At 41.8% G+C, this 15,758-nt stretch overlaps 1 protein-coding gene across 1 annotated transcript in view; it reads right to left on the bottom strand.

Moving 5' to 3' along the window:
• Positions 1-15,758, bottom strand: part of LAMA4 (laminin subunit alpha 4) — a 96,564-nt gene that overhangs the window by 54,810 nt on the left and 25,996 nt on the right. The window contains exons 3-5 of the mRNA XM_059467588.1: positions 10,486-10,610; positions 6,288-6,368; positions 1,544-1,758 (exon numbers count right to left, since the gene is read on the bottom strand). Of these exons, the coding sequence (XP_059323571.1) occupies positions 1,544-1,758; positions 6,288-6,368; positions 10,486-10,610 (421 nt within the window). The remainder of the gene's footprint in view (positions 1-1,543; positions 1,759-6,287; positions 6,369-10,485; positions 10,611-15,758) is intronic.

The raw sequence follows: 15,758 nt of genomic DNA, 5'->3' as shown, positions 1-15,758 counted from the left end.
CTGGGTGTTTTCCTCTGCCTCATGGAATTCAGGACCCACAGACTGGATCCTATCATTCCTTCCTGGACAACTGCAGTTAAGTCATCTCAGGCAGTGAAGTTTTTAGACAAGATTTTTTTTTGCCACCTCAAAATCACAGACATGCTGTATTTTATGAACATCTTGGCTACCTGAATCCAGGCAGGGGGTGAGTTTTGGGACATGCTGTTTCTCACAGCTGATGTCTTTTTAGCTGGTTGGGATACATGGCTTTGGCTTTTGGGATCACTGTGCATGAGTATCATCTCTTCCTGTTCAGCATAAATGGAATTCAACCATGTGACTTTGTGATGTGAGTTACATCCTGGAGATGGACACTCAAATTTCAGCTGTCACTGGACTATAAAACCAGAAAGGACCAGTAGTGGCATCATGGCATCATATATGGCCCCCTACAAGTGAAGATAGCAGCACAAAGGGCATGTGGTTGCACAGCATCCTCACAGCATCCTTATTATAAAGTGTTTTGGGACGCATCACATCCTGTGTGTCCCAAAACAATTTATAATAAGGAAGTAAAAAACAAAGTCCAAGAACACAGTGAGTTGCAAGAAGGATCAAAACATTGCTAAGTCCCTGAGGCCTGTAGCTCTGTACCTGGAGGCCCTGGAGCACTTCTGAGGCCCAAGTTGAGTGTGTGCTTCAACTGTCTTACTTTTGAGTCAGGCTGAGGTAGAAATACTTTGTCTCTCTCCTTTGTGTTCTGGTCCTTGAGGGACCCCTGCTGAAGAATTTGGGAGGGAGCCCCAAGGTGCTTGCTCTGAGCACCTGCATTTTGCCATTAGCAGTGGCTGTTCCAAAGTGCTTTGAAAGAGGATGTAAGCTTCACTTCCAGAGCCAAAGCAAGGATAAAATGTATGAGGTAAAAGCCCTGTTTGGATTGAACTCCATGTAAATTAAGACAATATTAGAGGACACAAAACTTTGTGACCCCTCTGTGCAGGTATCTTTGGCTGAGGCACTCTGGGTAGCACTTTACCAGACCCTGAAAGTACCTCTTGTGTGAAAATACAGCAATGAGCAAGATTACACAGACTTGTAGGAAATGCAGAATGTGGAAAACAGCAGAAAGTGAGTGGGTATTGGGTCAGGACAGGAAGGATGATCCTGTTCCCATAAAAAATACTTTCAAGTCTTTCAGCACCATCAGTCTGAATGGTCACGGTGTGGACAAGCACAAAGATGAGGACTTTGCCCAAAGAACTCCTAGAGGACCTTATGTAAAACAAGATTCAGGAGAACACAACAGTGCCTCCATTAAACCTTTTCAGGCACTAGAGATGTTGGAGTCTGGAGTCTGAGACTTGGTCATGGGAGATGGAAAGAGATATTTCTCTGGTGCCTGGGATGATTCAACTGAACAGGCATCCAAATTATCCCATCACCTGCCTCCCAGAGCCCCAGGTATCTGACAACCCAGGTATCAGGCATCTCTGATTTCTGGGAGATCACCCACAGCCGTGCTGTGCTGCTCAGCTCTGCGGTACCAGACTGCAGACAGTACCTGTGCAGTTTTTAGCCAATCTGGCGTCCCCGTAGTAGCCTGGCGCGCACCGTTCGCAGTTGAAGCCGCTGGTGTGGTGCAGGCAGTTGCGGCACTGGCCGGTCACTTCATCACAGTCTTCAAAAATCAGATTTGGGTCTGAGTTGCCATTGCAGTCACATTTTTTACAAGTGCTTCCAATTAGCAAAGGGTTCCCATAGTAACCAGGGGCACACCTGAAAGGAAGAGCAGCACCGGCAATGACGAACAATGACATTCCAATCTGTGACACCTTTTTTTCTCTGACCTTATTTGTGTTACCAGGAATTGATCATTATCTGCAGCTTCTAATGGACAGAGAGCTAATTAGGAGCTTTACTCCTACAAGGCTATTTTGTTCTCTAATCTCAATCTGTACTGGTATATATTTTCCCCTTCTGGAACATCCCCGGTATCTCAAGCATACCAGTCTGCATTAATTTATTTTTTCTGTCTTCCTTTGGCAGTGAAATTATTTTCTCCCTATTGTTTTAAAATCTGTGACAGAATTGCCTTGGCAGCAAGGCAGCTCTACAGTGTTTGTTTTGGTCTCTTTCAGCTCTGTATCTCACCAACTATATTGTGTTATATAAGAAACTGGGGTAAGAGGCCACATTTCAGGATGCTGAAACTCAGAGGAAGTTCAGACTTTATTTCTATTATAAATGTACATAAAAAGTACTGCCCAGGAAAGGTTTCTAGAAATATTTCTATGGTGAGGTATTGGGGTGGCTTCTGGTTTTTGCAAAACAGAATAGGCCCTGAACCAGACTCTGTTTTTTCAGATCTGTTTGATGTTATCCTGTTGGATGAGGGTAAAAGGCTGAGAGCAGTCACCAGGGAGGATTCCTCTCTTGGTCTGCAGAGGGAGAGAGGGAGGTGGGTACCAGGCACCCCAGTGAAGGCCTGAAATAGGTCCAAATTTCTTATCATGTCTTGTTATGTTTGGGAAGCATTTCAGTTGAGAAATTTCTACATCTTAAAATGAGACACATGTTGATATTATGGTGGTTTTTCAGAGTACAGAGACACCAGCAATGCAACACTCCTGGATGGATCAGTGGCCCTAAGCAAAGAGGTTGTAACAGATTTGGTTATTTGGAAAGGAAATAGTCTCAGTTAAAGATGTTTCTGCTGATATCAGGGAATGTGCTTAATCCTACAAGCAAGGGGAGCTTTTGCAAAACAACCATTGACACAAGGAGAACTAGTAATGGGGTGGGCATGGAGTACTAATGCCCATGATGCAGAAGCCTGGAGCTCAGAGATCAGGGACTCATACCCCAAAACTGGAAATGAAGAATTCCTGACAGGAAGGGAATAACTGGCTGGTGTAACAATTGCTGGCTGAAGGAACTGGAGGATTGAATAGTTGCTTCAATGATTTAGGTAAGAAGTATTTATTGTAGTTAATTCTGTTTTATCACCATGTTATCCTTGTCTCCCATCCAAATTCCTGTTTAAGATGCTGTTTTTTCTGTCTGCTGTTGGTAAGCAGGGAGGGTGAGCACTACAAGCAGTTCAGATTAATTTTCCCAGATTCTGGCTCGGTACCTTAATCAAGGTCAGTTGTCTTCTAAAATCTGAACACAGTCAAATTCAGGTTCTGCCATGTCTGAACCCTGAAAATGTGTGAGATCTGATAAAAGCTTCACATTTTGATCTGTTCCTATATTTTCTGTTTTTTTTTTTTTTTTTTTTTTTTTTTTTTAATTTTATTTTATTTTATTTTATTTTTTTTTGGATAGAGTAATTTCCTCAACACTGCTTTGTTCATGTTCCAGTCCTGAATCCTCACAGTAGAAACACATAAAATTTAAAGCATCTTAATATAAACCACTTGGCTGCCTCAAACACTGCTTTTGTCAATGACAAAGGCTCTTTTTGTCTCTTTGCAGCACTGCCAGAATCTTTGGTGCAGATTTTATCATTTGGGTGACCCAGATGTAAAGAATTAAAGTGTGGCCAGGAGTTCTGTGCACCCCCTGAAGAACTGTGAGTGCAACACTGACTGCAGAGTGTCCTTTATGATTATGATTTGGTCGAATCATTCCCTGTTCCTGTGGGAGTTAGAGCAGGCAGTGATGGGTAAACCTGCTAGTCAGTCATGCCAGAAGTCTTGCTGCAATTGTCTAAAATTTCAGTTTTTTGTTTTCTGTAGTCAGGTATTTTCCAAATGATCATCTGTCTAACATGGCCACCATCTTCATGCACAGAGGCCACTGAGTAGGGCTGGGGTCAGACCAGCCTTTTGCTCACTGCTGCTCACATCTACCAACAACAGCGTGCTATCCCCACCAGCCCTGCCATGTCTGTCCTGTCCTCATCAGGACAAGGCCATTCCCCCTTCTTTTCCGAAATAAACTGTTCAGTTCACTTGCCGGGAATGTAGAGGACATTTCCCCACAGATACATTTTACAAGTGCTGTTTTTTATGACCACCTGAGGCACCAGAACAGGTTGCCCAGAGAAGCTGAGGATGCCCCATCCCTGGGAGCATTCAGGGCCAGGCTGGATGGAGCAACCTGCTCTAGTGGAAGGTGTCCCCACCCATGGCAGGGGGTTGGAACCAGATGACTTTTAAGGTCCCTCCCATCCTGAACTCTTCTATGACTCACTGTTATTAGCCATAACTTCTCATCTGGAGCAGCTGTTTAGAGCAAAAAGAAACTTTCAGAGCTGAAAATAAATGTTTTACCTTCACTCTTCTCTTTGCCACTCAGTACGTTTCATAGTACTGAGGCATTTAACCTCTTTTGAATTGTGGGTAGGATGTGAGAAGAGCAGACTGGAAGTGTTCTGCTCCATCTCTTCACTTTACGGCCTGAAAAAGTTCAGAGGCCTGGAGTAAATGTCTTTTCCTAGATTGTATCAATAAATGACTCTCTTTTGCTAAAAAAGAATATTTCCTCTCCCATTATAAAACTGCAAAGTTGTCTTTGTTTCATTCTGCAGCCATAACTGCTTCCTGTAATTATAAGTGAGTAAGAAATCAACTTCCTCTTCTCTGGCAATGCCAAAAGAACCTTTTTCATCTATTTGCTTTGGATGGTAAATTGTAATTTGTTCAGTTGTTCTTTTTGACATTTGTGCATTAACAAAACCTGCATGGCATCAGTTACCACCCTGATGCCTTACTGCTGAAGTCCAGGAGAAAAATGATTAATTCCTAAATTTCAAGTAGGGACCTGCTCTTTAGCAAGTGGGCAGGGGCAAGCACTGCATCATCCAGATTTGAAACACTTTTGGACATTTCTGATACAAATGGGAGTAGGACCAGAAGGCAAGTCCTGCCTGTCACTGCTTGCACCTTACCCCAGCCATCAGCCAAGCTCTTAACATAGTAACCAGGACAGGCTGATTCCTTTCTGTAGCTTTTTCTACACAGCTTTGCCTTCCTTGAGACAGATGCACTGTGTCAGGCTGAGGAGTGGCCCTTAGAAAACAAAGCTGATGTTATTTTCTGCTGTTTCTGTGTTACTGCTGCCCATTTAATAGGATTTGTATTGCTTGTAGTCTGGGTTGACATTTTAATAACCATTAAGGAACCTCAATGACCTTTTAATTGTCTGCATTATCCTTTGTGTATAAACCTGACATTTTGAAGGAACAAAAGAATACAGCCGTGGGCCTGTAAACAAGGGTGGGCTTTTTATTTTTGTGCCATCTGCTTTCACTGTTGCTGTCATGATGTTAGTGATGTGGAGGTAATTGACTGATGATTTTGCATCATCTGTAAGGATGATGTTCATTGTTCATCTTACCTTTTTCATTTTGATTTGTCTTTGCATCTTAAGCATCCCTTTTCTCCCTTCTCTGACAGTTACATTAAGTGTCATTTGAATTCCAGGCTTGCCCATTGTTGACAGATGACTAAAGACTTAAATACTTCAGGGGCTTTAAGGGAAAACAAAAGGAAATGTTCAGGAAGCCATTGTCTGAGCCATCCTATATCCCTCAGTCTTTGTGCTAGAGCTGTTTTAATTTATTGACTGCTCGAGGACAATTTCTGAATTATAATCAGGCCCTTGACATTCATTGAAACATCAACCATGTGTGTTCATAACAAGTAAGAAAGCCTCTTACAGGCTTTCTTACTTGTGAAGTTATATTTCTGCTGTATAATTCAATTTATTTGTGTCCTTGGTTATTTAGGGAATATTTACTGGAAATTGTTTATGGACATAAGGGAAATTTGAAAAGCAGCACTGGCCTATAATTGTTTGCTTGACTTTATTGAATTATGCCTGTGAAGTGCATTTAAAATGTAATGAAAAAAGCTGCATCTGCTTTAAGAATTTGACTCAACAGTGGATTTTCTCCTTTGATTTTGTAAAAATTGTTTGGTAGAAACCTGCTACATATTTTAGGGGGTAAATTGCAGGAAGAATCAATGTGGTGGATATTTTTCACTTCAGCTGCTGTTTCTGATTTGTATTTTTTACTTTTAAATTGCATTCCGTTTAGGCAGATCGCCACTTGAAGGTACACAAAGTGCAAGAGCTAGATCAAAATACATAATATGTAAATGTCTGTCTTATGCTAACACTTCTCCACAGCAAATTTAAGTGCTTTTTAATAGGAAATTAACAAGATCTTTTAACAGACACAATTCTTCCTGATGAACACACGTGCATAAGATTTCTCCCCAGTATGGCAAGATTCTCTGAAAAAAATTCTGGACTTCAGTATTGCTGACCAGCAAGTCATCCTATGAGTTCCTTACCTTTCACAGTTGGGTCCTGCATAGTTTTCCTTGCAGACACAACGCACACTTCCACTTTTTCTGTGACAGGAGACCGCAAAGCTGGAATTTCATCAGGATGAATAGTTAGAATACCAGGCAATGACAGACACGTGGGAATGCTTCTTTGTTACAGTATGGACATGTCTCAATGTGAACTCTGGCTCTTGGTTGTTCATTGCTGAATGAGTGTTAAGCTCTTTACATAATTTATGTTATACCCCTTGTTTAGACTTTAAATTAGTTTAGGAAGCACTAATTAGTGTATAGAACTATGGAGCTACATAAATACAGATGTATAGGTATGAAAGTCATCTTGCAGTGCAGATCAGACACATCTGCAGGTTTTGATACACACACTTTAGACAAGGGACTTAACACAAATGTGTATGTCATATGAACCTAATTGTTTCCTGTCTACTATCCTAATGGATAAAATATTGTTTGTGGAAGACACTGCAGTGTCAATTCAAGAACTGAGATTTTGGAACGGGTGCAGCAGTTTCCTATGCAAATCCCACAGTTTTTCTCAAATTCCAGTCTGGAAGTTCCTAGTGATGAAGACTGACCTCAGTAATGCTGTCCTCATCCAGAGGAACTGAGTGTACAGTAACCAGAGCTGCTCCACCATCTTTCCAAGTAAGCTGGAAAGAGTCTGCAGCCTCTTCTGAGACCAACATGCCAAGTAGTGATGCTGACTGCAGTAATGGCTTGGGCTGTAATTTCTACTGCTCTTATTCCTAATCATGGATTGCTTTGTTTTCTCATGTTTTTAGGATTTAACAAATATTCAAATAAATATGAGACCCAAGAAAGAGCAGTAGCCAGATGTGAAAAGTGTAAATTTTATGTGTATTTCAAAAACGGTTATGGGCTTGGCTTAAATACATTTATAGGAAAAAAGAAATACAGTCCTAAGATGTTTCTAGTTAGTTTGCAATATGTGTGAATAAATTTCTGCCAGCACTAGAATGCAACCAGAGCAGTGAGTAGCAGCAGTTTCCAGCTGCAGGCCCATGATTGCTAAAACATAGCTCCTCAGTCATATGGTGCTGGGCGGCTGTGGCTGGGTTGCATCCATTTCACACAGGACAAAAGACTCAGAGCAGTGGGAAAGTGCATAATCCATGCACTGCTTGTTCCAGGAACAAACAGCATTGAAAGCTGATGAGAATTCCCACATAATTTCAGTTCCTGCCAGTGTTTCTCAACTGGCTGGACAACCAGAGGCAAAAAATCTGTCTGGATCTCTGTTGTCTCAAAATATTTGGTATAACCAGAGAGAACATAAAATGAGATTTTTCTCACAGAATTTACAAATTAACTGCTATGTGGCTTTTACAAGAACATGTTGAGAAAGTCACAATAGTTTGGCAGGCTTCCTCTTCTTTAACCAAGTCTAATTCCTTCACGTAGTTGCAAAAACCACATTGTGGATCTAAGTTATGAAGTAGGACCGAAATCTTCCTCAAGTTTTATACTTTTTGTGAACTTTTAGGGGGAAAAAAAAGCTTTATAATTCCTTGGGTTTGAAAAGAAGTAACATCTCCTGGACTGTGAAACAACCTCCATCCTCCTTTTTTTTGTTCCAAAGAGATGACATTACACTTCATGTGTAATGTCCAAAAGTTACTCCAAAATTTCCTAGGATAGAAGATATGAGGACAGCTTGGTCAGAAAATCAAGAGACACTGCTGAATTCCTGGAAAAAATACTTATCTGGTGAGTCTGTCAGTTTACAGATTTGGTATTCTATTTCCAAAGTAAAACAGGCTAGAAAGCAACATCCTTTGAATGTTTTTAAGCCATTTAATGCTTCTCTGCTTCTGGTAGAGTTATTGTTTTGCCTTATTCTTTATATGTAGTAGGATTAATGAAGGAAAATTGAAAAAAAATTCCAACGAATAAAGAACATTTTTTCTTTGAATTTAGTTAAGCTTTGGTAAAGCTTAATGTTGCTCAATTGTTTTTTTTTTTTTTTGCCTGTTCCAGCCCCAGCCCCAGCTGAAGACTATTTCTGTGGTCAGGTCTGTCTCATGCAAGAAGCTGAACAGGCAATTTCTGCACATTATTTAAACAGGGGTATGAGGCAACTTGGGATGGGACATTCCTTTAATTACTACCTTCAGGACATTTCTGAGGGGAACCAAGGAAGCACAGTGAATTTTCACTGATGTAGTTTCAAAGGGGAGACAATTCATGGAACATTGAATATTCTGAGATGAAGGGACCCTTGAGGCTCAGCAAGTCCAAGCCATGTATTGCTGCTAATATTGAGGCATCTGCAGTCAGGTTTCTTTCAACATTTGTTCTCCCTTCCCAACCCCATGCTGCTGAGTTTTGGGTTTGGGGTTTTCTTCTCCATTGTGGTCTGGAACTGGAGAGGCATAATATTGCTAGTTAAGGAATTGGGAATGCTCCTTGGCCTCAGCTGCCATCTCCCACAGCGCTGGCAGAGAAAAGCTGTAGCCACAGTCCCTGCTGGCCCCACTGCACTGAGGCCTGCTCAGTGGCCTGCTGGTCCATGCAGCTCCCTGCTCTCAGGGAGCACCTCTGCAGAGCCTTTGGGCTGCAGCATGGGGCACGGTCTGGGTGAGTGCAGACCCAGCCACCCTTGTCAAATGGAGCTCTAGGGAGCACAGACCAGACCTTGCCTGACTGACCTGGCTTGGTAGAGCCTGAGGGTCATGTGGAAGTGCCTCAGGCATGTGCAGCCCAGGTTGTGGCTCAGAGAACAGCTTCTTACACCAAAGTGGCTGCTCTGTGCCCAACAGGTTACAAAAACCCACTTTGCCAAGGAAAAAAGCACTGCTCCTGATTGTTGTATTTCTAATTTTTCAGGCATTACAGCTGCTACTGAAACTGGAAGGAATAGTTGGCTTCATCTGTGAGCTTGCTCACTCCTAAGCCTTTCTACATGTCAGCAAAACCAGGTTCTTCCACTGTCTCTGGAGGATTTTCTCTGTAATCCAGGCAAAGCTGAAGTTTTTCAACAATATGAGAGAACCCATGGCCCTTCTCACATGTCTGCAGCCCACCACAAAAGCCAAGAAGGGATCTGCGGGAATTTGGCAGGAATGATTTTGTTCCTTTGCCAGTTTGAGCCCTGAGAAGATGAGCAAAATGGAGCTCATCCCACCTTAAGGTCATGTGAGTGATCCTATAGCAACAGCAAACAAATACAGTAAGGATGAAATTCCCTTTGCTGTGACGTCCTGATGAAAGCAGGATGGGAAACAACACTAATAGCTAGCTCCCTGAAAACCAGCATCAGCCTCTTGGCATCTACTTACTAGCATCTCCCTGTGGTGGGATTCACATAGATACCTCTCTCCCAGAGCATGAATCTGAGCAAGAGGAAGCTGATAATTTCTTTCAGCTGCATTACTGACATGCCACTAATTGTTTCTAATGGCTGGCTGTGGCTTGTAGTCTCTTTTCTTTTCTTTTCTTTTCTTTTCTTTTCTTTTCTTTTCTTTTCTTTTCTTTTCTTTTCTTTTCTTTTCTTTTCTTTTCTTTTCTTTTCTTTTCTTTTCTTTTCTTTTCTTTTCTTTTCTTTTCTTTTCTTTTTTCTTCCCACAAAGCACACAACATTTGGAGTTCTTTGACTTGGTCTTGGTTTTCTGTCAGGCTTCATAATTTCTTACCCAAAAGTAGCTGGGCATTAGCTGAAGGGGCATTCTGTCACAGGATGCTCCAGCACTTTCCTTTGAACTGTTACTGTGCTAACCAGATCCAGCTGCTGTAGATTCAGGGGACTGCAAACTCAGGCTTTTTTGTGTTTGGTTTTACCCTTCAGGTGACATGGATTGAACTTTCTGTCTGTCTTTTTTTTTCTGTCTCAACCACATAAATCTCTGATGCTGCCTTTCTTGAGAATTGTTCTTTATGGGATTTTAAAAAGCAACCACACAACAGAATAATCTCTCTACATAAAAGGGTGAACTTGAACTTTCTCTTGGTAAGAATTGTTATGAGCATTTAAAAATATTTTACACTTTCTAAATGAAATGCTGTTTCCTGTGGTTGTAAACATGAGCAGATGGTAGTCCTCTCATTACCCCTGTGTTTGCCAAGGGCAGCAAACTTTGTCTCCTGCATTCAGGAAGGGATGCTGGCCCCACCTTGGAAAAGGCCAAATTCAATCCAAATGGAAGAGAAGCAGAGAGTCTTTACATACTTGGCCAGTGCTGGCAGGGGGCAGGGGCAGGGCTGGCAGAAGGTGGGCACTCCCCTGACAACGTCGCCAATGAAGCCATCGGGACACTGCTCGCAGTGCTGCCCTGTTGTGTTCCTCTGGCAGTCCTGCAGGGCAAGGAGACAGAGCGGGGAAAGTTAAATGGAGGTGCTGCCTAATTCAGAAAAAGATCACTTAGCTAAGACCTGGCCAAGCAGAGGAGTGGCTGATGCCACACCTTGACCTTGCAAGGTATTGACTGATTTGGGCAAACAAGCTAACACAGCTGCAAATAAAAATCCTATAAATGATTACAGTGACCAGCAGCAAGGGTTGACAAGGTGCTGTACAGGACAAAACAGACATACGAGGCTGGAAGGTGCTGGTGCAGAAGTGTCAGAGGTACTCAGGTGTAGCTGCCAACCCTGTTTTGAACTGCATGTGCCAAAAAGGAAAAAACCCCTTTAATGACTCCAAAACCAAATAAAAGGTATCAGCTGATAAATATTGTCAATAAACCTGAGCCAAGACACAGGCTTCAGCAAAACTGCTTCTGGAAAAGAGCACAGGCAGCTGTCTCACCAAGCTACTTTAGAAGAGTAGGAAGGATACAGTGAGGGTTTCCACTCTTGCAACTGTGCAAGGAGTTTTTGTGTCCCTGAATCAGAACTCTCCCATTACAGAAATTTGTATGGACACAGTACAGATGTGAGCAGCTATGGCAGGCTTAAGACAGCAAGGAAATAGATCCATGGCAGACACATGTGGAGAACTACTCTATCAGTGCATGTTTGCTGTAGGTTTGGCCGAGCTTCCTTGATTCTTTCCTCTTCTGAGCTAATACCAAGGATCATGGAAAATGCATACTGACAGATTGGATTTCCATCCCTGAGAAAATGACAATGTCTATAATAAAGAAAAAGACCTCTGAGTATATGAATAAGCATCAACTGATTCAGGAATTCCTGTTTCACTATCTACTGAATAATGGTGCAATTAAGCAAGGGGAATCAGAGGATGTAATCTATCATGACTCCCATAAAAGATCAACTAAGTTGACAGGATACTTGAAAAAAAGTTTCTTTTGCAAAAGGAAAGCTGACAGAGGGTAGGAAATTAGGGTAGGATATAACAGTAAATTTTCAGTGTGGGAAGAGTCACTGTTCAGATCACCACCTAAGCCTTGGTGCTGATATGAATTTTGTTCAGTATTCACCAGTGTTTTAAAGAGATAGAAAATGTAGGGCTGTTCAGCTGAGACAGAAAGGCAGGAGGGTGTGTTTGGGTTATGTATAATTCAAAAGTTTGCAAATAAGCTGAATGCAATACAATAGTTCACCCAAATTCTACAATACAAGAATTGAGGACACTGATTTAAAAAGGTGCTTCCCTACACAGAACATAGACTGCTGCTACTTTTTGCCAGGAGGTGAGAGTACTTGCAGGGACAAAAAGGGATTCCTTGGAGTGCTCCAAAGGACAGGGAGCTCCTTAGCCTGGGGCAAGGGGCACCTTGGTGTCTCTGTGGCTGGAATATCTTCAGCAGCCCTGGGGTGGGGTAAGGGAGCCCAGCCAACCAACTGTTCACCTGCAGATTTGACACTCACTTTCTTCTCCAAACATGGTGTGTTCTTTGGAGAAAGAGTATGAGAAGAGAGGAATGTGATTAGGGAAGACATGTAATGAAAATAAATAGTCAAGCTTCACTTGCACAGGCATTCCTAAATTAGTTTTGTATCCTCATGCTGTGACTTTGACTTAGTAGCAGAATTTTGTCCTGGCAACATTGATGTTTTTGGTTTTGCTTGTGAAAACACATATTTTTTTTTTTTACCCAATATTCCTTATTTGAATTCCATAAAGGATCCCCAATTAGGGCTCAGATCCATTTTGATTCTGAAAGACTTTGCTTGTCTTGCTTCCTGCATGCTTTATAGTCTTGGAGAACACATTTCCCAGAAATTATTCTTTGTGCAAGGCTGTCATTTGGCCAGAGAACTCTACAGCAAGTAGAATGTGATGAGAAAAAGGAAAAAAAGTCAATTTTTATTTCACAGATCTTTAACTAGATTAGTCAATAGTAGTTTTAGAGCTAAAGGTGGTTTTACTTAGTCGTATTTGCTGTAAGGAATAAAATATTTAGTGCATGGAAAACCAGAAGGTTATTTTAATTAAGAGGCTCTAAAATGGGAGAATAATAGGAGAAAGTTTGAATAGGAGGAAGGGGAGGAGGAGGAAAGAAGTGCACTAACCATGGGGCACGTGGGGAGAGCCAGAAGGCTAATACAATTTTAAAGATATTTTTCATTTGTCATCCAATGAAAAAATGATGTTAATGTACCACCAGAGAGACGGGAGAGCGTGGGCACTGAGCACTTGAAGTGCTTGAGCCACCCTTGTCTGAAGCACTGGCAGAGGCCTTGGATGTGTTTGGTGTGGCCTTCACTGTGTTTGATCAATTCACTTCACCTTGTTTGTCCTCAGCTCACAGCACATGGGTATTAACAGAGTAAATCTGCTCCTGCTTTGCAAAGCTCAAATATGACTGCAATGAACAGAGCAAGACAGCAAATGTTGCTCCTCAAATCTGCACTTTTGTATCTAAACTGAAGGGAAGTGAAAAGGTCTCTCTTACCACAGATACCCCATTATCTGGTTAGTGATCAAGTAAAAATGACTTTATCTTATTTAGCAAGACAGATCTTCTGTGTGTATTTAGAGCCACATTTTTACAGTGATAGAAAAGGTGTCCTAATATTTTATGTTCCATTATTTTGCATCTACAACTAAACTGCTGAGTGCATTAAGCCCAAGAGAGCAGGGAGAACGCCCTCCCTGCAGCTAATGGGTGATTCTCAGCACTGGATGACACTGGTGTGCTAGTTTGAGAAAAGTGTTTTGCTTCTCTGGGGATCATTTTGAGCGGATGATCAGCAGCAGCCTGGCTTCTAAAGGCTTCTAGATGAGTCTACAGCATGAAATCACTCATCCTTCAGTACACCAGCAGCTTCTCTGATGACAGAGCAGCTGGATTGTATTTGCCTGTGTAAGAAAATGTCTTAGCTGGTCCTGGTACTCCTCTCTGGCACTCTCACTGAGTGCCAATGATCAGTGTGAGCATTTTCACCTGGCTCTTACTGTAACTATTAGTGCACACATGAAAAGAACATGGACTGGTGCTATGAGTGAGTGTGGGGGGTGTGTGGTGTTACTTGGAAATGATTGTCAATGCTGAGCTCCTAGACCCATTTGATAGGAAGTAAAGCTGGAACTACCACAGAACACTTCATGTGATGCAGTTCTTCTCAGTACATACATTTGTGCAGGAATAATAATGAAAAGTTTGTTGTTTCTCTTCAGGCAATAGTACTAGGACAAATTTCCCAGCACAAGACAAGCGTGCTTGTGTCAATTAATATAACTGAAAAATTGAGGCATGAATCTGCCCCAGTTTCACTTAGGAACCTGAACTTGCAAGAAAAGCGTTCATTCTGATGGTGTTCAAAGGCACCAACTTCATTAAATCTGCCACTTATGCAGTTTTAGTGAAATTACTTCATCTGAGGGATAACAATGTACAATTTAGGCAATCTGGGCCTTCTCCATAGGAAATAGGTAGCAGATAGTATTTTCTGTGTACCAGATTGTGTTTTCTGTGTACCCTCTAAAGTTGAAGAAAGACAGGACCTGCCACAGAGTGGTGCAGAGCACCTATTAGACACCTGATGCTGGATGGCATGGAAGCACTCCAGGGGCAATCAAAAGTTAATACTCAGGCCTGCCTCTCGTAAGTTAGTACAACAACAACTCCCCCACCTCTCCAAAACCTCAAATAAAATCCCCTAGAATAACAGAGTCTTAAATATTGTCTGTGAAATCTGGAAGGGTCCTCCAACTTTGACAATCTTACTACTTTGGAGATGGAAACAGTTATTGTTGCAATGTATTAGGAATTGTCTGTTTGTTTACCTTTTTTCTTCCTTATTGCTTGTCCTTCTGAGAGATAGTCTTTTACCAACTGTTAATGCAGGAGATTGCACAAGGATAAATAAATTGTATAGATAAAGAGATGCAGGTGGCTTACATGGCTGTGCAGTCTGCATGTGGAGGTAGATTTAGACTTCCCCTTAAATATGCTCTCACATCTGAGGTTACAGAACTGCATAGCATGGCCCCCGCTAGCACACCAGAATTTGTTGCTATTCCAAAATAATAGTAATAAAACCAGGGTGTATCATAATGACTTGAAAGCCAAGAGTTGTATATGTTTTATCTTTTCCATCTCTGAGGTTTAGGGTTTCAAGCTTTCTCTCTCCAGCCATTGTGGGTGAGATGCAGTATTAGTTTTCAGAATTTCATATGGAAGAAGGAGATGAGGCACTTAAAGTAAACACAAAGTATTGTGCAATTTTTCACTAGAGTAGAGACACCTAAGTAAAAAAAAAAAAAAAAAAAAAAAGAGAATAGCTATATAACTAATTTTCTGATGTGGTTTGGGTCAAAATACCCCCTCTATGTCAAAGTTTTGATTTATAGACCTTGTCCTGTATTAGTGAAGTGGGAGCTGATGCCTTGCCAAAGCACCTGGCCCACTGCTTTCTCAACCCATCACCTGGTGTAGCTAACTGTGACAAATGTGGCTGAGCAGGTGGGAGAGCAGCAGCAGCCCCTCCTCGCAGTCCGGGCCTGATTTCCTTCATGCCTCTTGCACTGGCTGTGCAGGAGTGGAAACAAATGCTCACACATTGCGGATCACTGTCGCATGTTTTCAACAGTGAACTGGGAGGGATAACAAATACTGACTTTAAACTTAGCTAAGAGAGAGGGAAATATCTATACCTGAGAAAATATGTTGACTAACACTAATGTTTTTGGCAATCACTGCATACCAACACTGCATTCTGGTCAGATTTTCAAACATATGTCACCAGTGCTGTGTAGATATCTGCAGCCCATCTCTGCAGTGAGCTATAAGCAGCAAGGCTCCTTGTGAAGGCAGAAGTACCTAACGAGCTGGGGAGTTTTGCTAGCTCCCTACTGCTTTTTGCTCATGCCTGATGGATGGTTGTAGATCCACTGGCAGTTCTCCAGACCAGCCTTGGCAACCATGTGGAACATATTATCCTCTTGGGCAGAGCTGCCAAATCTGTTCCAACCTTTCCACTCAGCTGTAAACCCAAATGCTTAAACACAAATCACTTACACAACAATATGCTCTATTGTAAAAAATTCCATAAAAGGCTGGAAAGGATACTGGTGGATTTATCCTCTCCACT

This window comes from Ammospiza nelsoni, chromosome 3, assembly GCF_027579445.1.
Source record: "Ammospiza nelsoni isolate bAmmNel1 chromosome 3, bAmmNel1.pri, whole genome shotgun sequence".
In the NCBI taxonomy this organism is placed as follows: Eukaryota; Metazoa; Chordata; class Aves; order Passeriformes; family Passerellidae; genus Ammospiza; species Ammospiza nelsoni.
The sequence above is the reverse complement of the archived record's forward strand: the minus strand, read 5'-3'. Positions and strand labels throughout refer to the sequence as shown.